The 24,083-nt window shown below is 49.4% G+C and overlaps 2 protein-coding genes across 2 annotated transcripts; both read left to right on the top strand.

Moving 5' to 3' along the window:
• Positions 1-726: 726 nt before the first annotated feature.
• On the top strand, positions 727-23,526 carry mettl14 (methyltransferase 14, N6-adenosine-methyltransferase non-catalytic subunit). Its single transcript, XM_090188430.1, has 12 exons — positions 727-999; positions 7,717-7,805; positions 8,001-8,088; positions 8,594-8,671; positions 9,187-9,274; positions 9,516-9,606; positions 11,217-11,358; positions 13,044-13,136; positions 17,710-17,826; positions 18,470-18,680; positions 22,275-22,367; positions 23,014-23,526. The coding sequence occupies exons 1-12, from the start codon at positions 934-936 to the stop codon at positions 23,223-23,225; spliced, it is 1,368 nt and encodes a 455-aa protein (XP_090044556.1). The 5' UTR covers positions 727-933; the 3' UTR covers positions 23,226-23,526.
• Positions 1,008-6,493, top strand: LOC149980677 (uncharacterized). Its single transcript, XM_090188429.1, has 2 exons — positions 1,008-1,133; positions 1,167-6,493. The coding sequence occupies exon 2, from the start codon at positions 3,105-3,107 to the stop codon at positions 5,016-5,018; it is 1,914 nt and encodes a 637-aa protein (XP_090044555.1). The 5' UTR covers positions 1,008-1,133; positions 1,167-3,104; the 3' UTR covers positions 5,019-6,493.
• Positions 23,527-24,083: the final 557 nt, after the last annotated feature.

Below are 24,083 nucleotides of genomic sequence, written 5' to 3'. Positions count from 1 at the left end.
ACGACCCTGCTACTGGAACGACCCTGCTACTGGAACGACCCAGCTACTGGAACGGCCCTGCTACTGGAGCAACCCTGCTACTGGAACGACCCTGCTACTGGAACGACCCTGCTACTGGAACGACCCTGCTACTGGAACGACCCTGCTACTGGAAAGACCCTGCTACTGGAACAACCCTGCTACTGGAACGGCCCTGCTACTGGAACGACCCTGCTACTGGAACGACCCTGCTACTGGAACGACCCTGCTACTGGAATTGGTGGAACGACCCTGCTACTGGAACGGCCCTGCTACTGGAACGACCCTGCTACTGGAACGACCCTGCTACTGGAATTGGTGGAACGACCCTGCTACTGGAACAGCCCTGCTACTGGAACAACCCTGCTACTGGAATTGGTGGAACGACCCTGCTACTGGAACAGCCCTGCTACTGGAAAGACCCTGCTACTGGAACAGCCCTGCTACTGAAACACAATAATCTCTCTTTCCTCCTGAAGTCTACACCTTCACTGCTCTCTACAGCAACATCTGAAAGCTATAGGTTGGTAGAGGCATGGGCTAGCTAGAGGAAGTTAACGCCCCTCTTCCAGCACACTTTGGGTGGAAGTAGAGAGAATTGGTGACAAACGGCCTTTCTGATGATCATTGTTCACAGTTTATTCACGGTGGAATAACGCGATACAACATCACCACCGTGTGGTCGCATCTACTCCATTGCACCAGCAGAAAGACAGGAACGCGACGAACTGTGACGCAAATCACATGCGCAGCATTCGAACCGGATGAACGTCATCACAACTCGACTAACGTTCATTGTTTTCGAGTAAAAAAGCTTTCGACCTCCGAAACCGCAGCAAGAAAAAAAACAAGTTTTAAACTATTTTTTTTGTGTAACTAACGAAATACTTTATTAAACTAATCACCGATAAAGAAATGAATAGTCGCCTACAGGAGATACGGGAAAAGCAGAAGCTGCGACGCCAGCTTCTAGCTCAACAGGTAGCTAGCTGTAGCTAAGCTAGTTATACTAGCTGGGGAGTTAACATGCGTTGTCTTCTTGTTTTTGATTTTATTGATTTATTCCACCTTTATTTAACCAGGTCGGCCAGTTGAGAACACCTTTATTTAACCAGGTCGGCCAGTTGAGAACACCTTTATTTAACCAGGTCGGCCAGTTGAGAACAAGTTCTCATTTACAACTGAAACCCCGACCCAAGATAAAGCAAAGCAGTACGACACATACTACAACACAGAGTTACACATAAACAAACATACAGTCAATAATACAGTAGAAAAACAAGTCTATATACAATGTGAGTAGAATGAGGTGAGATAAGGGGAGGTTACATGCTGGCCACTAAAGCCTTTAGCCTGAGGGAAGAGACATCTATGTATCTAGCTACATAACTACCATACCTTGTGAGTTGACTAACATTTGTAGCTAATGTAAACAGTTAACGTTATGCTACGGTGTTTTTAACTGAATAGGATTAGGTCAACAGGTAACGTTAGCTATTAGCATGACTTAACATGTCATTGACCTAGCACATCGTCTAAAGTGAGCCTCTAGTTAGCTATTAACTTGTTAGTTAACAATCGTAGTTACTGTACATATTATTGTTATTTAGCTATTTTGTGGCAGTAAAGTGATGCCAATTGACCTTGATTGAGTTGAGTGGAAAAAGCTAAACGTATATTAGTTAACCAACGCATGATAGTTGACCAAGTATCTTTTATCAACTCATAATAGTTACGTTAGCTAGCTATTGTTCGTCCTAGACATTAGTTGCTGTTATGACGTGAGAGCATTTTGTGCGTATGATCGTAGCTAAGAGACGATGGCTTCTAGATGAACCATTATCTCTGTGCATTAGAGGCGTCTCTAACGTATGTTTGTAGCTAAGAGACGGATGGCTTCTAGATGAACCATTATCTCTGTGCATTAGAGGCGTCTCTAACGCCCAGAAAGATTCAAAATCCCATTATTAACCAGCTCTGCAACCGTTCATACCAAATATGGAGTGTCGCTGAACAACTGTCTTCATTTACTCCCGTTATGCCGGTGTGTATGTACACTGAACAAAAATAGAAATGCAACATGTAAAGTTTCATAACCTGAAATGATCTATAAGCACATAAAGCATATTTCTCTCAACTTTTGTGCTCTAATTTGTCAACATCCCTGTTAGTGAGTGTTTCTCCTTTACCAAGAGAATCCATCCATCTGAAAGGTGTGGCATATCAAGAACCTGATTAAACAGCATGATTGTTACACAGGTGCACCTTGAGCTGGGAACAATAAAAAGCCACAAAAATGCACATTTTTGTCACAACACAATGCCACAGATGTCTCACGTTGAGGGAGTGTGCAATTGGTATTCTGACTGCAGGAATGTTCACCAGAGCTGTAGCCAGAGAATTTAATGTTAATTTCTCTACAATAAGCCGCCTCCAACGTCGTTTTAAAGAATTTGGCAATACGTCCAACCGGCATCACAACCGCAGACCATGTGTAACCATGCCAACCCAGGACCTCCACTTCCGGCTTCTTCACCTGCAGGATCATCTGAGACCTGAGCCACCTGGACAGCTGATGAAACTGAGGAGTATTTCTGGCTGTGATAAAGCCCTTTTGTGGGGGAAAAAAAACACATTCTGTTTTTCCTGGACCTGGCTCCCCAGTGGGTGGACCTGGCTCCCCAGTGGGTGGGCCTATGCCCACCCATGGCTGAGCCCCTGCCCAGTCATGTGAAATCCATAGATAAGGGCAGAAGGAATTTATTTCGATTGATTTCCTTATATGAACTAACTCAGTAAAAATCATTGAAGTTGTATATGCTTTTTATTAAGTATACGTCAGTTAAGAACAAATTCTTATTTACAATTCGGCCAATTGCGCGCCGCCCTACTGGACTCCCGATCACGGCCAGATGTGATGCAGCCTGGATTCAAACCAGGTACTGCAGTGACGCCTCTTGCACTGAGATGCAGTGTCTTAGACCACTGCGCCATTCGGAAGCAATCAAAAAAATATATCCTCATTACTGGCAGTAATGGAGTTTCCATGAGGTGCCAAAGAGGATTATTTTTTAGATCGCTCCCGAATGGCGCAGTGGTCTAAGGCACTGCATCTCAGTGCAGGTTGGGAGTTTACTACAGCTCAATACATTCTAGTTGGCACCTCATGTTTACCTCATTACTGCCTTGCAGGTTGGAAGTTTACTACAACTCAATACATTCTAGTTGGCACCTCATGTTTACCTCATTACTGCGTTGCAGGTTGGGAGTTTACTACAACTCAATACATTCTAGTTGGCACCTCATGTTTACCTCATTACTGCCTTGCAGGTTGGGAGTTTACTACAGCTCAATACATTCTAGTTGGCACCTCATGTTTACCTCATTACTGCGTTACAGGTTGGGAGTTTACTACAACTCAATACATTCTAGTTGGCACCTCATGTTTACCTCATTACTGCCTTGCAGGTTGGGAGTTTACTACAGCTCAATACATTCTAGTTGGCACCTCATGTTTACCTCATTACTGCGTTACAGGTTGGGAGTTTACTACAACTCAATACATTCTAGTTGGCACCTCATGTTTACCTCATTACTGCCTTGCAGGTTGGGAGTTTACTCCAGCTCAATACATTCTAGTTGGCACCTCATGTTTACCTCATTACTGCCTTGCAGGTTGGGAGTTTACTCCAGCTCAATACATTCTAGTTGGCACCTCATGTTTACCTCATTACTGCGTTACAGGTTGGGAGTTTACTACAACTCAATACATTCTAGTTGGCACCTCATGTTTACCTCATTACTGCCATGCAGGTTGGGAGTTTACTACAGCTCAATACATTCTAGTTGGCACCTCATGTTTACGTCATTACTGCCTTGCAGGTTGGGAGTTTAATACAACTCAATACATTCTAGTTGGCACCTCATGTTTACCTCATTACTGCCTTGCAGGTTGGGAGTTTACTCCAGCTCAATACATTCTAGTTGGCACCTCATGTTTACCTCATTACTGCGTTACAGGTTGGGAGTTTACTACAACTCAATACATTCTAGTTGGCACCTCATGTTTACCTCATTACTGCCATGCAGGTTGGGAGTTTACTACAACTCAATACATTCTAGTTGGCACCTCATGTTTACGTCATTACTGCCTTGCAGGTTGGGAGTTTAATACAACTCAATACATTCTAGTTGGCACCTCATGTTTACCTCATTACTGCGTTACAGGTTGGGAGTTTACTACAACTCAATACATTCTAGTTTGCACCTCATGTTTACCTCATTACTGCCTTGCAGGTTGGGAGTTTACTCCAGCTCAATACATTCTAGTTGGCACCTCATGTTTACCTCATTACTGCGTTACAGGTTGGGAGTTTACTACAACTCAATACATTCTAGTTGGCACCTCATGTTTACCTCATTACTGCGTTGCAGGTTGGGAGTTTACTACAACTCAATACATTCTAGTTGGCACCTCGTGTTTACCTCATTACTGCGTTACAGGTTGGGAGTTTACTACAACTCAATACATTCTAGTTGGCACCTCATGTTTACCTCATTACTGCCTTGCAGGTTGGGAGTTTACTACAACTCAATACATTCTAGTTGGCACCTCATGTTTACCTCATTACTGCCTTGCAGGTTGGGAGTTTACTACAACTCAATACATTCTAGTTGGCACCTCATGTTTACCTCATTACTGCCTTGCAGGTTGGGAGTTTACTACAACTCAATACATTCTAGTTGGCACCTCATGTTTACCTCATTACTGCCATGCAGGTTGGGAGTTTACTACAACTCAATACATTCTAGTTGGCACCTCATGTTTACCTCATTACTGCCATGCAGGTTGGAAGTTTATTACAACTCAATACATTCTAGTTGGCACCTCATGTTTACCTCATTACTGCCATGCAGGTTGGGAGTTTACTCCAGCTAATTTATTTAGCCCTGTTTTGGAGGTAGATACCGGCTATAACTGGAGTAAATACAGGTCATAGCGAATCTCCATATTTTGGTGAATCAACTCATGTATTTTGGTGAATCAACTCATGTATTTTGGTGAATCAACTCATGTATTTTGGTGAATCAACTCATGTATTTTGGTGAATCAACTCATGTATTTTGGTGAATCAACTCATGTATTTTGGTGAATCAACTCATGTATTTTGACATAACGCTTGCAGAGCTGGTGAATGGGAGTATTAGTCTGAGGTTTTTTTTTTTTTTAACATTCCGCACAGATACTGGTTCTGTAGCTGGTTTTTGTAGCTAATCTTTGTATCTAACTAACTTGTCTGGTCCTCTCCTAGTTGGGAGCAAAGAGTGATAGCTTTTAGCTAACATTACTAGTTAACTAACTTGTCTGGTCCTCTCCTAGTTGGGAGCAAAGAGTGATAGCTTTTAGCTAACATTACTAGTTAACTAACTTGTCTGGTCCTCTCCTAGTTGGGAGCAAAGAGTGATAGCTTTTAGCTAACATTACTAGTTAACTTGTCCGTAACTTGTCCTAGCTAAACATCTTTAGAAACTGACATATTTAAAAGAGATCTTAAAACACACCCTTTGCTTTTCCTCTGGGTGCTTTTTAGTCATTCAGTTTTTATTGTTATTATTTTTATCCTCATGTTTTTGTGTACTAAATGTCTGTTTTTATTTTTATTGTTTTTTATTTGTAAAACATCCTGTGAAGCACATTGCGTTGCATTCCATGTCTGCTGTATACATTAGGCTGATTTTATTTGAGAAGAGTGATAGCTTTTAGCTAAGATTAGTAGCTAGCTAACATTAATAGCTAACTAACTTGTCTGTTCCTGACCTAGCTAGCTAACTTGTCCATTCCTGACCTGGCTAACATTAGTAGCTAACTAACTTGTCCATTCCTGTCCTAGCTAACATTAATAGCTAACTAACTTGTCCATTCCTGACCTAGCTAGCTAACTTGTCCATTCCTGACCTGGCTAACATTAGTAGCTAACTAACTTGTCCATTCCTGTCCTAGCTAACATTAATAGATAGCTAACTTGTATGTTCCTGTCCTAGCTAACTAACTTGTCTGTTCCTGTCCTAGCTAACATTAATAGCTAGCTAACTTGTCCGTTCCTGTCCTAGCTAACATTAATAGCTAACTAACTTGTATGTTCCTGTCCTAGCTAACTAACTTGTGTGTTCCTGTCCTAGCTAACATTAATAGCTAGCTAACTTGTCCGTTCCTGTCCTAGCTAACATTAATAGCTAACTAACTTGTATGTTCCTGTCCTAGCTAACTAACTTGTCTGTTCCTGTCCTAGCTAACATTAATAGCTAGCTAACTTGTCCGTTCCTGTCCTAGCTAACATTAATAGCTAACTAACTTGTATGTTCCTGTCCTAGCTAACTAACTTGTCTGTTCCTGTCCTAGCTAACATTAATAGCTAGCTAACTTGTCTGTTCCTGTCTTAGCTAACATTAATAGCTAGCTAACTGGTCCGTTCCTCCGCTAGTTGGGAGCAGAGAGTGGGGACAGTATAGGCGCCGTTCCTCCCCTAACTAACTGGTCCGTTCCTCCCCTAGTTGGGAGCAGAGAGTGGGGACAGTATAGGCGCCGTTCCTCCCCTAACTAACTGGTCCGTTCCTCCACTAACTAACTGGTCCGTTCCTGTCCTAGTTGGGAGCAGAGAGTGGGGACAGTATAGGCGCCGTTCCTCCCCTAACTAACTGGTCCGTTCCTCCCCTAGTTGGGAGCAGAGAGTGCTGACAGTATAGGCACCGTTCCTCCCCTAGTTGGGAGCAGAGAGTGCGGACAGTATAGGCGCTGTTCCTCCCCTAACTAACTGGTCCGTTCCTCCCCTAGTTGGGAGCAGAGAGTGCTGACAGTATAGGCGCCGTTCCTCCCCTAACTAACTGGTCCGTTCCTCCCCTAGTTGGGAGCAGAGAGTGGGGACAGTATAGGCGCCGTTCCTCCCCTAACTAACTGGTCCGTTCCTCCCCTAGTTGGGAGCAGAGAGTGGGGACAGTATAGGCGCCGTTCCTCCCCTAACTAACTGGTCCGTTCCTCCCCTAACTAACTGGTCCGTTCCTCCCCTAGTTGGGAGCAGAGAGTGCGGACAGTATAGGCACCGTTCCTCTCCTAACTAACTGGTCCGTTCCTCCCCTAACTAACTGGTCCGTTCCTCCCCTAGTTGGGAGCAGAGAGTGGGGACAGTATAGGCTCCGTTCCTCCCCTAACTAACTGGTCCGTTCCTCCGCCAGTTGGGAGCAGAGAGTGCGGACAGTATAGGCGCCGTTCCTCCCCTAACTAACTGGTCCATTCCTCCCCTAGTTGGGAGCAGAGAGTGGGGACAGTATAGGCGCCGTTCCTCCCCTAACTAACTGGTCCATTCCTCCCCTAGTTGGGAGCAGAGAGTGGGGACAGTATAGGCGCCGTTCCTCCCCTAACTAACTGGTCCGTTCCTCCCCTAACTAACTGGTCCGTTCCTCCCCTAACTAACTGGTCCGTTCCTCCCCTAGTTGGGAGCAGAGAGTGGGGACAGTATAGGCGCCGTTCCTCCCCTAGCTAACTGGTCCGTTCCTCCCCTAGTTGGGAGCAGAGAGTGCTGACAGTATAGGCACCGTTCCTCCCCTAACTAACTGGTCCGTTCCTCCCCTAGTTGGGAGCAGAGAGTGGGGACAGTATAGGCGCCGTTCCTCCCCTAACTAACTGGTCCGTTCCTCCCCTAGTTGGGAGCAGAGAGTGCTGACAGTATAGGCGCCGTTCTGAACAGCAAAGACGAACTGAAGGAGATTGAGGAGACCAGAGAGACATACAGGTACACACACACACACACACACACACACACACACACACACACACACACACAGACTACTGTCACAGGTATACACACACACTTCCAGCAATCCTTGAGTGTTTCTCAATTCCCTGGGGACCACAGGAGTGCGCACATTTTTGTTCCAGCCCAGCCCAAATCACTTGTTTAACTATTCCACAAATTGTGTACGTGTAGGGCATCGTTCGATGCTGCCGGGCCGAGCTCCAAGAGGAAGCCTCAGGTGGAGGGAGAGGACACAGAGGAGGACGTTGAGGAGCAGAAGGTAGGAACACACACACATCACTGAGAGAAACGTCTCTGTGATAGACTGGATTACAGAGAGGAACGTCTCTGTGATAGACTGGATCACTGAGAAGAACTCTCTGTGGTAGATTGGATCACTGAGAGGAACGTCTCTGTGATAGACTGGATCACTGAGAGGAACGTCTCTGTGATAGACTGGATCACTGAGAGAACGTCTCTGTGATAGACTGAATCACTGAGAGGAACGTCTCTGTAATAGACTGGTTCACTGAGAGGAACGTCTCTGTAATAGACTGGATCACTGGAGGAATGTCTCTGTGGTAGATTGGATCACTGAGAGGAACGTCTCTGTGATAGACTGGTTTCACTGAGAGGAACGTCTCTGTAATAGACTGGATCACTGAGAGGAATGTCTCTGTGGTAGACTGGATCACTAAGAGAAACTTCTCTGTTAGTGTGTGTGTGTGTGTGTGTGTGTGTGTGCGTGCGTGCGTGCGTGCGTGCGTGTGTGTGTGTGTGTGTAGGAGGAGTTGGAGATGCAGCCGCCAGATGAGAGCAACCCTTATGAAGAGGTCTACAAGGACTCTACCACCTTCCTGAAGGTAACACACACACACCACATTTACACACACACACACACCACACACACACACACAACATACACACCTCTCACTACACACCACATACATGTCAACACTGTTGTTATAGGTTAACTGTCTGTATCAGGGTACCCAGAGTCTGAACCCCCATAATGACTACTGTCAACACTGTTGTTATAGGTTAACTGTCTGTCTGTCTGTATCAGGGTACCCAGAGTCTGAACCCCCATAATGACTACTGTCAACACTGTTGTTATAGGTTAACTGTCTGTATCAGGGTACCCAGAGTCTGAACTCCCATAATGACTACTGTCAACACTGTTGTTATAGGTTAACTGTCTGTCTGTCTGTATCAGGGTACCCAGAGTCTGAACTCCCATAATGACTACTGTCAACACTGTTGTTATAGGTTAACTGTCTGTCTGTCTGTATCAGGGTACCCAGAGTCTGAACTCCCATAATGACTACTGTCAACACTGTTGTTATAGGTTAACTGTCTGTCTGTCTGTCTGTATCAGGGTACCCAGAGTCTGAACCCCCATAATGACTACTGTCAACACTTTGTCGACACCGGACACCGACCACAGAACTTCATCAGAGACGTCGGTACGACAGTGTATCTGTAATCTGTGTCTGTGTGTAATCTGTGTGTGTAATCTGTGTCAGTGTGTGTAATCTGTGTGTGCGTGTATTCTGTGTTTGTGTGTAATCTGTGTGTGCGTGTTGTCTGTGTGTGTGTGTAATCTGTGTGTGCGTGTAATCTGTGTGTGTGTGTAATCTGTGTGTGTAATCTGTGTCTGTGTGTGTAATCTGTGTTTGTAATCTGTGTGTAATCTATGTGTTTCAGGTCTGGCAGACCGGTTTGAAGAGTATCCTAAACTCAGAGAGCTAATCAGACTGAAGGATGAACTGATCTCAACCACCAACACCACCCCCATGTAGGTCCCAGTCATTTATCCCCCCCCCCCCCCCCCATGTAGGTCCCAGTCATTTAACCCCCCCATGTAGGTCCCAGTCATTATCTCCCCCATGTAGGTCCCAGTCATTTAACCCCCCCCCCCATTAGGTCCCAGTCATTTAACCCCCCCCATGTAGGTCCCAGTCTTTTACCCCCCCCCCAGGTCCCAGTCATTTAACCCCCCCCCCCCCATGTAGGTCCCAGTCATTTAACCCCCCCATGTAGGTCCCAGTCATTTAACTCCCCCCCCCCCCCCCCATGTAGGTCCCAGTCATTTAACCCCCCATATAGGTCCCAGTCATTTATCTCCCCCCCATGTAGGTCCCAGTCATTTACCCCCCCATGTAGGTCCCAGTCATTTAACACCCCCCCCCCCCCCCTCCCTCCCATGTAGGTCCCAGTCATTTACCCCCCCATGTAGGTCCCAGTCATTTAACACCCCCCCCCCCATGTAGGTCCCAGTCATTTACCCCCCTCCCCCCCATGTAGGTCCCAGTAATTTAACCCCCCCCCCCATGTCAGTCCCAGTCATTTACCCCCCATGTAGGTCCAAGTCATTTACCCCCCATGTAGGTCCCAGTCATTTAACACCCCCCCCCCCCTCCCATGTAGGTCCCAGTCATTTAACCCCCCCTCCCATGTAGGTCCCAGTCATTTACCCCCTCCCCCCCATGTAGGTCCCAGTCATTTAATCCCCCCTCCCATGTAGGTCCCAGTCATTTAACCCCCCCCTCCCATGTAGGTCCCAGTCATTTAACCCCTCCTCCCCATGTAGGTCCCAGTCATTTAACCCCCCCCTCCCATGTAGGTCCCAGTCATTTAACCCCCCATATAGGTCCCAGTCATTTATCTCCACCCATGTAGGTCCCAGTCATTTACCCCCCCATGTAGGTCCCAGTCATTTAACACCCCCCCCCCCCCCCCCCCCCCCCCTCCCATGTAGGTCCCAGTCATTTACCCCCCTCCCCCCCATGTAGGTCCCAGTCATTTAACCCCCCCCCCATGTAGGTCCCAGTCATTTAATCCCCCCCATGTAGGTCCCAGTCATTTAACCCCCCATGTAGGTCCCAGTCATTTAATCCCCCCCATGTAGGTCCCAGTCATTTAACCCCCCATGTAGGTCCCAGTCATTTAACCCCCCCGATGTAGGTCCCAGTCATTTAAGCCCCCATGTAGGTCCCAGTCATTTAACCCCCCATGTAGGTCCCAGTTCATTTAACCCCCCATGTAGGTCCCAGTTATTAATAAATGACTCTGGAGAGTCTGTTAAATGACTCCCTAATAGAGAGTCTGTTAAATTACTCCCTGATAGTAGCGTCTGTTAAATGACTCCCTGATAGGAGAGTGTGTTAAATGACTCCCCTACTGTAGTGGCTCTGGATAAGAGAGTACTGTTAAATGACTCCCTGATAGTAGCGTCTGTTAAATGACTCCCTGATAGGAGAGTCTGTTAAATGACTCCCTGATAGGAGAGTGTGTTAAATGACTCCCTACTGTAGTGGCTCTGGATAAGAGAGTCTGCTAAATGACTCCCTACTGTAGTGACTCTGGATAGGAGCCGTCTGCTAAATGACTCGCGTGTTAATGTAGGTATCTGCAGGCCGACCCAGAGCACTTTGACCTGCGTGATCTGAAGACTAAGTTTGATGTGATCCTGCTGGAGCCCCCGCTAGAGGAGTACTACAGAGAGTCAGGAATACCCCACACAGAACGCTACTGGAACTGGGACGATGTGAGTTACTGGGGGGGGGGGGGTCTACAGAGAGTCAGGAATACCCCACACAGAACGCTACTGGACCTGGGACGATGTGAGTTTGGGGGGGGGGGTCTCAGAGAGTCAGGAATACCCACACAGAACGCTACTGGAACTGGGACGATGTGAGTTACTGGGGGGGGGGTACTATGGGAGGATGTGAGTTACTGGGGGGGGGTACTACAGAGAGAGTCAGGAATACCCCACACAGAACGCTACTGGACCTGGGACGATGTGAGTTACTGGGGGGGGGGGTACTGGACCTGGGACGATGTGAGTTACTGGGGGGGGGGGTACTGGACCTGGGACGATGTGAGTTACTGGGGGGGGGTGCTGGACCTGGGCGATGTGAGCTACTGGGGGGGGGGGGTACTACAGAGAGTCAGGAATACCCCACACAGAACGCTACTGGAACTGGGGAGTGTGAGTTCTTGGGGGGGGGTCTTGGACCTGGGCGATGTGAGTTACTGGGGGGGGAACTGAAGGCCCTGGGACGATGTGAGTTACTGGGGGGGGGGGTACTGGACCTGGGACGATGTGAGTTACTGGGGGAGGGAGTCTGCCGAGAGTCAGGAATACCCCACACAGAACGCTACTGGAACTGGGACGATGTGAGTTACTGGGGGGTACTGGACCTGGGCGATGTGAGTTACTGGGGGGGGGGGTACTGGACCTGGGACGATGTGAGTTACTGGGGGGGGTACTGGACCTGGGCGATGTGAGTTACTGGGGGGGGGTACTGGACCTGGGCGATGTGAGTTCTAGGGGGGGGGGTACTGGACCTGGGACGATGTGAGTTACTGGAGGGGGGGGGGGGGGGTACTACTGGACCTGGGACGATGTGAGTTACTGGGGGGGGGGTACTGGACCTGGGCGATGTGAGTTACTGGGGGGGGGTACTACAGAGAGTCAGGAATACCCCACACAGAACGCTACTGGACCTGGGACGATGTGAGTTACTGGGGGGGTACTGGACCTGGGCGATGTGAGTTACTGGGGGGGGGGGTACTGGACCTGGGACGATGTCAGTTACTGGGGGGGGGGGGGGGTACTACAGAGAGTCAGGAATACCCCACACAGAACGCTACTGGAACTGGGACGATGTGAGTTACTGGGGGGGTCTGGGACCTAGGGCGATGTGAGTTACTGGGGGGGGGGGTACTGGACCTGGGACGATGTCAGTTACTGGGGGGGGGGTACTACAGAGAGTCAGGAATACCCCACACAGAACGCTACTGGGACGATGTGAGTTACTGGGGGGGGGGGGGGGTACTATGGGAGGATGTGAGTTACTGGGGGGGGTACTACTGGACCTGGGACGATGTGAGTTACTGGGGGGGGGGGGTACTATGGGACCCTCTTCTCTCCTCCCTTCTCCTCCCCCTTCTCTCCCCCTTCTCTCTCTTCTCTCCTCCTCCCCCCTCCTTCTCTCCTCCCTTCTCTCCTCCCCCCTCTTCTCTCCTCCCTTCTCTCCTCCCCCTTCTCTCCCCCTTCTCTCTCTTCTCTCCTCCTCCCCCCTCTTCTCTCCCCCTTCTCTCCCCCTCCCCCCTCTTCTCTCCCCCTTCTCTCCTCCCTTCTCCTTCTCTCCTCCATTCTCCTTCTCTCCTCCCCCTCCTCTCTCTCCCCTCCCCCTCCTCTCTCTCCCTCTTCTTCTCTCCCTCTAGATTATGAAGCTGGAGATAGAGGAGATATCAGCCCTGCGTTCCTTTGTCTTTCTCTGGTGTGGATCAGGAGAGGGACTGGACCTGGGGAGAATGGTATTATACACAGAGAGAGAGACCTGGGGAGAATGGTATTATACACAGAGAGGGACTGGACCTGGGGAAAATGGTATTATACACAGAGAGAGGGACTGGACCTGGGGAGAATGGTATTATACACAGAGAGGGACCTGGGGAGAATGGTATTATACACAGAGAGAGGGACTGGACCTGGGGAGAATGGTATTATACACAGAGAGAGGGACCTGGGGAGAATGGTATTATACACAGAGAGAGGGACCTGGGGAGAATGGTATTATACACAGAGAGGGACTGGACCTGGGGAGAATGGTATTATACACAGAGAGAGGGACCTGTGGAGAATGGTATTATACACAGAGAGAGGGACTGGACCTGGGGAGAATGGTATTATACACAGAGAGAGGGACCTGGGGAGAATGGTATTATACACAGAGAGAGGGACTGGACCTGGGGAGAATGGTATTATACACAGAGAGAGGGACTGGACCTGGGGAGAATGGTATTATACACAGAGAGAGGGACTGGACCTGGAGAGAATGGTATTATACACAGAGAGAGGGTCCTGGGGAGAATGGTATTATACACAGAGAGAGGGACCTGGGGAGAATGGTATTATACACAGAGAGGGCCTGGACGTGGGGAGAATGGTATTATACACAGAGAGGGACTGGACCTGGGGAGAATGGTATTATATACAGAGAGAGGGACTGGACCTGGGGAGAATGGTATTATACACAGAGAGAGGGACCTGGGGAGAATGGTATTATACACAGAGAGAGGGACTGGACCTGGGGAGAATGGTATTATATACAGAGCGAGGGACTGGACCTGCGGAGAATGGTATTATACACAGAGAGAGGGACCTGGGGAGAATGGTATTATACACAGAGAGAGGGACTGGACCTGGGGAGAATGGTATTATACACAGAGAGGGACTGGACCTGGGGAGAATGGTATTATACACAGAGAGGGGGACCTGGGGAGAATGGTATTATACACAGAGAGAGGGACCTGGGGAGAATGGTATTATACACAGAGAGGGACTGGACCTGGGGAGAATGGTATTATACAGAGAGAGGGACCTGGGGAGAATGGTATTATACACAGAGAGAGGGACCTGGGGAGAATGGTATTATACACAGAGAGGGGGACTGGACCTGGGGAGAATGGTATTATACACAGAGAGGGGGACCTGGGGAGAATGGTATTATACAGAGAGAGGGACCTGGGGAGAATGGTATTATACATAGAGAGGGGGACTGGACCTGGGGAGAATGGTATTATACACAGAGAGGGGGACCTGGGGAGAATGGTATTATACACAGAGAGAGGGACCTGGGGAGAATGGTATTATACACAGAGAGGGGGACCTGGGGAGAATGGTATTATACACAGAGAGAGGGACCTGGGGAGAATGGTATTATACACAGAGAGAGGGACTGGACCTGGGGAGAATGGTATTATACACAGAGAGGGACCTGGGGAGAATGGTATTATACACAGAGAGAGGGACCTGGGGAGAATGGTATTATACACAGAGAGAGGGACCTGGGGAGAATGGTATTATACACAGAGAGAGGGACCTGGGGAGAATGGTATTATACACAGAGAGAGGGACTGGACCTGTGGAGAATGGTATTATACACAGAGAGGGACTGGACCTGGGGAGAATGGTATTATACACAGAGAGAGGGACCTGGGGAGAATGGTATTATACACAGAGAGAGAGGGACCTGGGGAGAATGGTATTATACACAGAGAGAGGGACCTGTGGAGAATGGTATTATACATAGAGAGGGGGACTGGACCTGGGGAGAATGGTATTATACACAGAGAGGGGGACCTGGGGAGAATGGTATTATACACAGAGAGAGGGACCTGGGGAGAATGGTATTATACACAGAGAGGGGGACCTGGGGAGAATGGTATTATACACAGAGAGAGGGACCTGGGGAGAATGGTATTATACACAGAGAGAGGGACTGGACCTGGGGAGAATGGTATTATACACAGAGAGGGACCTGGGGAGAATGGTATTATACACAGAGAGAGGGACCTGGGGAGAATGGTATTATACACAGAGAGAGGGACCTGGGGAGAATGGTATTATACACAGAGAGAGGGACCTGGGGAGAATGGTATTATACACAGAGAGGGGGACTGGACCTGTGAAAAATGGTATTATACACAGAGAGGGACTGGACCTGGGGAGAATGGTATTATACACAGAGAGAGGGACCTGGGGAGAATGGTATTATACACAGAGAGAGGGACTGGACCTGTGGAGAATGGTATTATACACAGAGAGAGGGACCTGGGGAGAATGGTATTATACACAGAGAGAGGGACTGGACCTGGGGAGAATGGTATTATACACAGAGAGAGGGACCTGGGGAGAATGGTATTATACACAGAGAGAGGGACTGGACCTGTGGAGAATGGTATTATACACAGAGAGAGGGACCTGGGGAGAATGGTATTATACACAGAGAGAGGGACTGGACCTGTGGAGAATGGTATTATACACAGAGAGAGGGACCTGGGGAGAATGGTATTATACATAGAGAGGGACTGGACCTGGGGAGAATGGTATTATACACAGAGAGAGGGACCTGGGGAGAATGGTATTATACACAGAGAGAGGGACCTGGGGAGAATGGTATTATACACAGAGAGGGACTGGACCTGGGGAGAATGGTATTATACACAGAGAGAGGGACTGGACCTGTGGAGAATGGTATTATACACAGAGAGGGGGACCTGGGGAGAATTGTATTATACACAGAGAGAGGGACTGGACCTGTGGAGAATGGTATTATACACAGAGAGAGGGACTGGACCTGGGGAGAATGGTATTATACACAGAGAGAGGGACCTGGGGAGAATGGTATTATACACAGAGAGAGGGACTGGACCTGTGGAGAATGGTATTATACACAGAGAGAGGGACTGGACCTGTGGAGAATGGTATTATACACAGAGAGGGACTGGACCTGGGGAGAATGGTATTATACACAGAGAGAGGGACTGGACCTGTGGAGAATGGTATTATACACAGAGAGGGGGACCTGGGGAGAATTGTATTATACACAGAGAGAGGGACTGGACCTGTGGAGAATGGTATTATACACAGAGAGAGGGACTGGACCTGGGGAGAATGGTATTATACACAGAGAGAGGGACCTGGGGAGAATGGTATTATACACAGAGAGAGGGACTGGACCTGTGGAGAATGGTATTATACACAGAGAGGGGGACTGGACCTGGGGAGAATGGTATTATACACAGAGAGAGGGACCTGGGGAGAATGGTATTATACACAGAGAGAGAGGGACCTGGGGAGAATGGTATTATACACAGAGAGAGGGACCTGGGGAGAATGGTATTATACACAGAGAGAGGGACCTGGGGAGAATGGTATTATACACAGAGAGGGACTGTACCTGGGGAGAATGGTATTATACACAGAGAGGGGGACCTGGGGAGAATGGTATTATACACAGAGAGAGAGGGACCTGGGGAGAATGGTATTATACACAGAGAGAGGGACCTGGGGAGAATGGTATTATACACAGAGAGGGACTGGACCTGGGGAGAATGGTATTATACACAGAGAGGGGGACCTGGGGAGAATGGTATTATACACAGATAGAGAGGGACCTGGGGAGAATGGTATTATACACAGAGAGAGGGACCTGGGGAGATTGGTATTATACACAGAGAGAGGGACCTGGGGAGAATGGTATTATACACAGAGAGGGGGACCTGGGGAGAATGGTATTATACACAGAGAGAGGGACCTGGGGAGAATGGTATTATACACAGAGAGGGACTGGACCTGGGGAGAATGGTATTATACACAGAGAGAGGGACCTGGGGAGAATGGTATTATACACAGAGAGAGGGACTGGACCTGTGGAGAATGGTATTATACACAGAGAGGGACCTGGGGAGAATGGTATTATACACAGAGAGGGACTGGACCTGGGGAGAATGGTATTATACACAGAGAGAGGGACCTGGGGAGAATGGTATTATACACAGAGAGGGACCTGGGGAGAATGGTATTATACACAGAGAGAGGGACTGGACCTGGGGAGAATGGTATTATACACAGAGAGAGACTGGACCTGGGGAGAATGGTATTATACACAGAGAGAGGGACTGGACCTGGGGAGAATGGTATTATACACAGAGAGAGACTGGACCTGGGGAGAATGGTATTATACACAGAGAGAGGGACCTGGGGAGAATGGTATTATACACAGAGAGAGGGACTGGACCTGGGGAGAATGGTATTATACACAGAGAGGGACTGGACCTGGGGAGAATGGTATTATACACAGAGAGGGACTGGACCTGGGGAGAATGGTATTATACACAGAGAGGGGGACCTGGGGAGAATGGTATTATACACAGAGAGAGACTGGACCTGGGGAGAATGGAATCATTTAAAAACATGCCTCCATGCCTCCTCTCTTCCCTCTCTCTTCTCTCTCCCTCCCTCCTATCCCCCTCTCCCCCTCCTCTCCCTCCTCCCCCCTCTCCCTCCTCCCTCTCCCTCCTCCCCCCTCTCCCTCCTCCACAGTGTCTGAGAAAGTGGGGTTTCAGGCGTTGTGAGGATATCTGTTGGATCAAAACCAACAAGAACAACCCTGGAAAGACCAAAACCCTCGACCCTAAAGCTGTGTTTCAGAGAACCAAGGTAACACACACCATGACACACACACACACCATGACACACACACACACACCATGACACACACACACCAGCGACACCAACACACACACCATGACACACACACACACACCATGACACACACACACACACACACCATGACACACACACACACACACACCATGACACACACACACACCATGACACACACACACCATGACACACACACACACACACCATGACACACACACACCATGACACACACACACACACACCATGACACACACACCATGACACACACACACCATGACACACACACACACACCATGACACACACACACACACACACCATGACACACACACACACACACACCATGACACACACACACACCATGACACACACACACCATGACACACACACACACACACCATGACACACACACACCATGACACACACACACACACACCATGACACACACACCATGACACACACACACCATGACACACACACACACACCAGCGACACCAACACACAAACAGTCTCATGCACAATTTACAAAAATGTACCATGATTTCTCCCCTTCTTCCTTCCCCTTCCCTCCCCCTCTCCACTCTCCTCCCTCCCTCTCCCCCTCTCCACTCTCCTCACTCTCCCCCCCCCCCCCCCTAGGAACACTGTCTAATGGGTATTAAGGGAACAGTCCGGAGGTCGACAGATGGGGATTTCATCCACGCCAACGTGGATATCGACCTGATTATTACCGAGGAGCCTGAGATCGGGAACGTGGAGAAGCCAGTGGAGATATTTCATATTATAGAACACTTCTGTCTGGGGAGACGAAGACTACACCTGTTTGGACGAGACTCTACCATCAGACCAGGTGGGTCAACAGACCAGGTGGGTCCTCAGACCAGGTGGGGCATCAGACCAGGTGGGGCATCAGACCAGGTGGGTCAACAGACCAGGTGGGGCATCAGACCAGGTGGGTCCTCAGACCAGGTGGGTCCTCAGACCAGGTGGGTCAACAGACCAGGTGGGTCATCAGACCAGGTGGGTCATCAGACCAGGTGGGTCCTCAGACCAGGTGGGTCATTAGACCAGGTGGGTCATCAGACCAGGTAGGTCATCAGACCAGGTGACATCATTCATTCCTATGTGAAGACTCAATAGCACACTGAAGCCAGATAAGATGGCGTCTCATGGAGACACGAGCAGTTCCACCCACTCCAGGAAGTGACGCTGCGGACTAGCTCAGTGCTGCCCCCTATCGTTGACTAGCTCAGTGCTGCCCCCTCTCGTTGACTAGCTCAGTGCTGCCCCCTCTCGTTGACTAGCTCAGTGCTGCCACCTCTCGTTGACTAGCTCAGTGCTGCCCCCTCTCGTTGACTAGCTCAGTGCTGCCCCCTCTAGTTGACTAGCTCAGTGCTGCCCCCTCTAGTTGACTAGCTCAGTGCTGCCCCCTCTCGTTGACTAGCTCAGTGCTGCCCCCTCTCGTTGACTAGCTCAGTGCTGCCCCCTCTTGTTGACTAGCTCATTGCTGCCCCCTCTCGTTGACTAGCTCAGTGCTGCCCCCTCTCGTTGACTAGCTCAGTGCTGCCCCCTCTCGTTGACTAGCTCAGTGCTGCCCCCTCTCGTTGACTAGCTCAGTGCTGCCCCCTCTCGTTGACTAGCTCAGTGCTGCCCCCTCTCGTTGACTAACTCAGTGCTGCCCCCTCTCGTTGACTAACTCTAGTTGAAGGCTGACCGGGGTACTGCAGGCTAGCTCAGTGCTGCCCCCTCTCGTTGATTAACTCTAGTTGAAGGCTGACTGGGGTACTGCAGGCTAGCTCAGTGCTGCCCCCTCTCGTTGACTAACTCTAGTTGAAAGCTGACCGGGGTACTGCAGGCTAGCTCAGTGCTGCCCCCTCTCGTTGACTAACTCTTGTTGAAGGCTGACCGGGGTACTGCAAGCTAGCTCAGTGCTGCCCCCTCTCGTTGATTAACTCTAGTTAAAGGCTGATTGGGGTACTGCAGGCTAGCTCAGTGCTGCCCCCTCTCGTTGACTAGCTCAGGGCTGCCCACTCTCGTTGACTAGCTCAGTGCTGCCCCCTCTCGTTGACTAGCTCAGTGCTGCCCCCTCTCGTTGACTAACTCTAGTTGAAGGCTGCCTGGGGTACTGCAGGCTAGCTCAGTGCTGCCCCCTCTCGTTGACTAGCTCAGTGATGCCCCCTTTCGTTGACTAGCTCAGTGCTGCCCCCTCTCGTTGACTAACTCAGTGCTGCCCCCTCTCGTTGACTAACTCTAGTTGAAGGCTGACTGGGGTACTGCAGGCTAGCTCAGTGCTGCCCCCTCTCGTTGACTAACTCTAGTTGAAGGCTGACTGGGGTACTGCAGGCTAGCTCAGTGCTGCCCCCTCTCGTTGACTAACTCTAGTTGAAAGCTGACTGGGGTACTGCAGGCTAGCTCAGTGCTGCCCCCTCTCGTTGACTAGCTCAGTGCTGCCCCCTCTCGTTGACTAGCTCAGTGCTTCCCCTCTCTCGTTGACTAGCTCAGTGCTGCCCACTCTCGTTGAATAGCTCAGTGCTGCCCCCTCTCGTTGACTAGCTCAGTGCTGCCCCCTCTCGTTGACTATCTCTAGTTGAAGGCTGACTGGGGTACTGCAGACTAGCTCATTGCTGCCCCCTCTCGTTGACTAGCTCAGTGCTGCCCCCCTCTCGTTGACTAGCTCAGTGTTGCCCCCCTCTCGTTGACTAGCTCAGTGCTGCCCCCTCTCGTTGACTAGCTCAGTGCTGCCCCCTCTCGTTGACTAACTCTAGTTGAAGGCTGACCGGGGTACTGCAGGCTAGCTCAGTGCTGCCCCCTCTCGTTGATTAACTCTAGTTGAAGGCTGACTGGGGTACTGCAGGCTAGCTCAGTGCTGCCCCCTCTCGTTGACTAACTCAGTGCTGCCCCCTCTCGTTGACTAGCTCAGTGCTGCCCCCTCTCGTTGATTAACTCTAGTTGAAGGCTGACTGGGGTACTGCAGGCTAGCTCAGTGCTGCCCCCTCTCGTTGACTAACTCAGTGCTGCCCCCTCTCTTTGACTAGCTCAGTGCTGCCCCCTCTCGTTGATTAACTGTAGTTGAAGGCTGACTGGGGTACTGCAGGCTAGCTCAGTGCTGCCCCCTCTCGTTGACTAGCTCAATGCTGCCCCCTCTCGTTGACTATCTCTAGTTGAAGGCTGACTGGGGTACTGCAGGCTAGCTCAGTGCTGCCCCCTCTCGTTGACTAAGTCAGTGCTTCCCCCTCTCGTTGACTAGCTCAGTGCTGCCCCCTCTCGTTGATTAACTCTAGTTGAAGGCTGACCGGGGTACTGCAGGCTAGCTCAGTGCTGCCCCCTCTCGTTGACTAGCTCAGTGCTGCCCCCTCTCGTTGACTAGCTCAGTGCTGCCCCCTCTCGTTGACTAACTCTTGTTGAAGGCTGACCGGGGTACTGCAGGCTAGTTCAGTGCTGCCCCCTCTCGTTGATTAACTCTAGTTGAAGGCTGACCGGGGTACTGCAGCATGTCATTACAACTCCTTCTGTGTGCATTTTAAAAAGTAATCGGTGCAAAGACATACACGTGGTGTTGTTAGAAGTCATGATTGTCTTCAAATCTTTATTTTATTTAGTTCACCATGAAGATTGACATTTTTTTCATTCACTTATAATTGGGGGATCCTGTTTTCTTGCTAACAATGCCTGCAGTACCACGGTCGGCTTTGAACTAGCGTGTCTTCAACGGGAGAGTCGTTCTCTCCTGGATCACACACACGCGGAATCGAGAGGAAATCAGGAATCCTCTGAATCGAGAGGGAATCAGGAATACTCTGAATCGAGAGGAAATCAGGAATCCTCTGAATCGGCAGGAAATCAGGAATCCTCTGAATTGAGAGGGAATCAGGAATCCTCTGAATCGGCAGGAAATCAGGAATCCTCTGAATTGAGAGGGAATCAGGAATCCTCTGAATCGAGAGGAAATCAGGAATCCTCTGAATCGGCAGGAAATCAGGAATCCTCTGAATTGAGAGGGAATCGGCAGGAAATCAGGAATCCTCTGAATCGGCAGGAAATCAGGAATCCTCTGAATTGAGAGGGAATCGGCAGGAAATCAGGAATCCTCCATGATTTCAGAGGAGAAAAAAATTAACCCTGATTCAGATAGAGGACTGGAGGATGATTGTAGCCTTCTAGATTTGTTCAGGTTGTGGTCCATTTATTTAGGTTAAATGTATCTCTCTCTCTCTCTCTCTCTCTCTCTCTCTCTCTCTCTCTCTCTCTCTCTCTCTCTCTCTCTCTCCCCTCTTTCGCCCCCCCCCCTCTCTCTCCCTCCTCTCTCCCCCTCTCTCCCCCTCTCTCTCCTCTCTCCCCCTCTCTCCCCCTCTCTCTCCTCTCTCCCCCTCTCTCTCCCTCCTCTCCTCTCTCCCCTATCTCCTCCCCTCTCTATCTATCTTCTCCTCTCTCTCTCTCTCTTCAGGGTGGTTGACAGTAGGTCCTACTCTGACCAACAGTAACTTCAACTCAGAGTCTTACTCCTCCCACTTCTCAATCACACAGTCTCACCTCTCAGGTAGGTCCTTAATCACACACACACACACACACACACACACACACACACACACACACACACATACACACACACACCTCAATCTGTCTTGTCTGTTCTCTCTCTCCTCTCCTCCATCTCTTCTCATCTCTTCCTCCTCTCTCTCCTCCATCTAATCTCTCCTCCATCTCTTATCTCTCTCTCCTCTCCCTCTCCTTCATCTCTCTTCTCCCTCTCCTTCATCTCTCTCCTCTCCTCCATCTCTTCTCTCTCTCCCTCTCCTCCATCTCTTCTCTCTCCTCCATCTTCTCTCTCTCCTCCATCTCCTCTCTCGCCTCCATCTCATCTCTCTTCTCCCTCTCCTCCATCTCTCTCTCCTCTCTTCCATCTCATCTCTCTCTCCTCTCTCTCTCCTCCATCTCATCTCTCTTCTCCCTCCTCCATCTCTCTCTCCTCTCTCTCTCCTCCATCTCTTCTTCTCTGGTCTAATCCCTCTGTTCTCTCCTCTCTCTCCTCCATCTCTTCTTCTCTGGTCTAATCCCTCTGTTCTCTCCTCTCTCTCCTCCATCTCTTCTTCTCTGGTCTAATCCCTCTGTTCTCTCCTCTCTCTCCTCCATCTCTTCTTCTCTGGTCTAATCCCTCTGTTCTCTCCTCTTGATGTGTCCTCCAGGCTGTACGGAGGAGATAGAACGTCTGCGACCCAAGTCACCTCCCTCCAAGCTGAAGTCAGACCGTGGAGGGGGGTCATCCCGTGGAGGGCGGGGGGGTCCTAATGCCGGCCGGGGGGGGGACAGGGGCCGGGAGAGGAACAGGTCCTTTAGAGGGGACAGGGGAGGGTTCAGAGGGCGGGGGGGTCCACACCGCGGGTTCCCACCTCGCTAGGACGGGCAGACAGATTATACTGAGAGGTGGTCGGACACTCATATTCTGTACCCTCTTCCAGAAGTGTCCACTCCTTCTCTCCTCGTGATTGGTTGGTGCACCTGTCCGGTCCTTTTAAATCCACGAGGGGATTTACACACCTCTCCAGTCTCTCTCTCACACACACACACACACACCACCAACCTCTCTCACACACACCTATCTAGATGGTTGTAAAATAGTCTTCTGTTCCTTAGATTAATAATAGACATGTTTTTATGAATGTTGTTTTTTTTTACCTTCTAATAAAACATCAGAACCATTGATATGTCTGGAGTAGGTTTAATCTACCAGAACCACTGATATGTCTGGAGTGGGTTTAATCTACCAGAACCACTGATATGTCTGGAGTGGTTTAATCTACCAGAACATCATCAGAACCACTGATATGTCTGGAGTGGGTTTAATCTGCCAGAACCATTGATATGTCTGGAGTGGGTTTAATCTACCAGAACCACTGATATGTCTGGAGTGGGTTTAATCTACCAGAACATCATCAGAACCATTGATATGTCTGGAGTGGGTTTAATCTACCAGAACCATTGATATGTCTGGAGTGGGTTTAATCTACCAGAACCATTGATATGTCTGGAGTGGGTTTAATCTACCAGAACCACTGATATGTCTGGAGTGGGTTTAATCTACCAGAACATCATCAGAACCATTGATATGTCTGGAGTGGTTTAATCTACCAGAACCATTGATATGTCTGGAGTGGGTTTAATCTACCAGAACCACTGATATGTCTGGAGTGGGTTTAATCTACCAGAACATCATCAGAACCATTGATATGTCTGGAGTGGGTTTAATCTACCAGAA

Source organism: Oncorhynchus mykiss, chromosome 10, assembly GCF_057628025.1.
Source record: "Oncorhynchus mykiss isolate SJ-2025 chromosome 10, ASM5762802v1, whole genome shotgun sequence".
Lineage (NCBI taxonomy): Eukaryota > Metazoa > Chordata > Actinopteri > Salmoniformes > Salmonidae > Oncorhynchus > Oncorhynchus mykiss.
This window is presented reverse-complemented; position numbering and strand designations above follow the sequence as displayed.

Excerpts from the sequence above, each read along its gene's own strand:
- mettl14 (XM_090188430.1), top strand. The coding sequence starts at position 934 with ATGAATAGTCGCCTACAGGAGATACGGGAAAAGCAGAAGCTGCGACGC. Across the intron at positions 7,806-8,000 it reads GAGACCAGAGAGACATACAG|GGCATCGTTCGATGCTGCCG; the intron begins GTACACACACAC and ends GTGTACGTGTAG. Across the intron at positions 9,275-9,515 it reads GAACTTCATCAGAGACGTCG|GTCTGGCAGACCGGTTTGAA; the intron begins GTACGACAGTGT and ends TATGTGTTTCAG.
- LOC149980677 (XM_090188429.1), top strand. The coding sequence starts at position 3,105 with ATGGCGCAGTGGTCTAAGGCACTGCATCTCAGTGCAGGTTGGGAGTTT.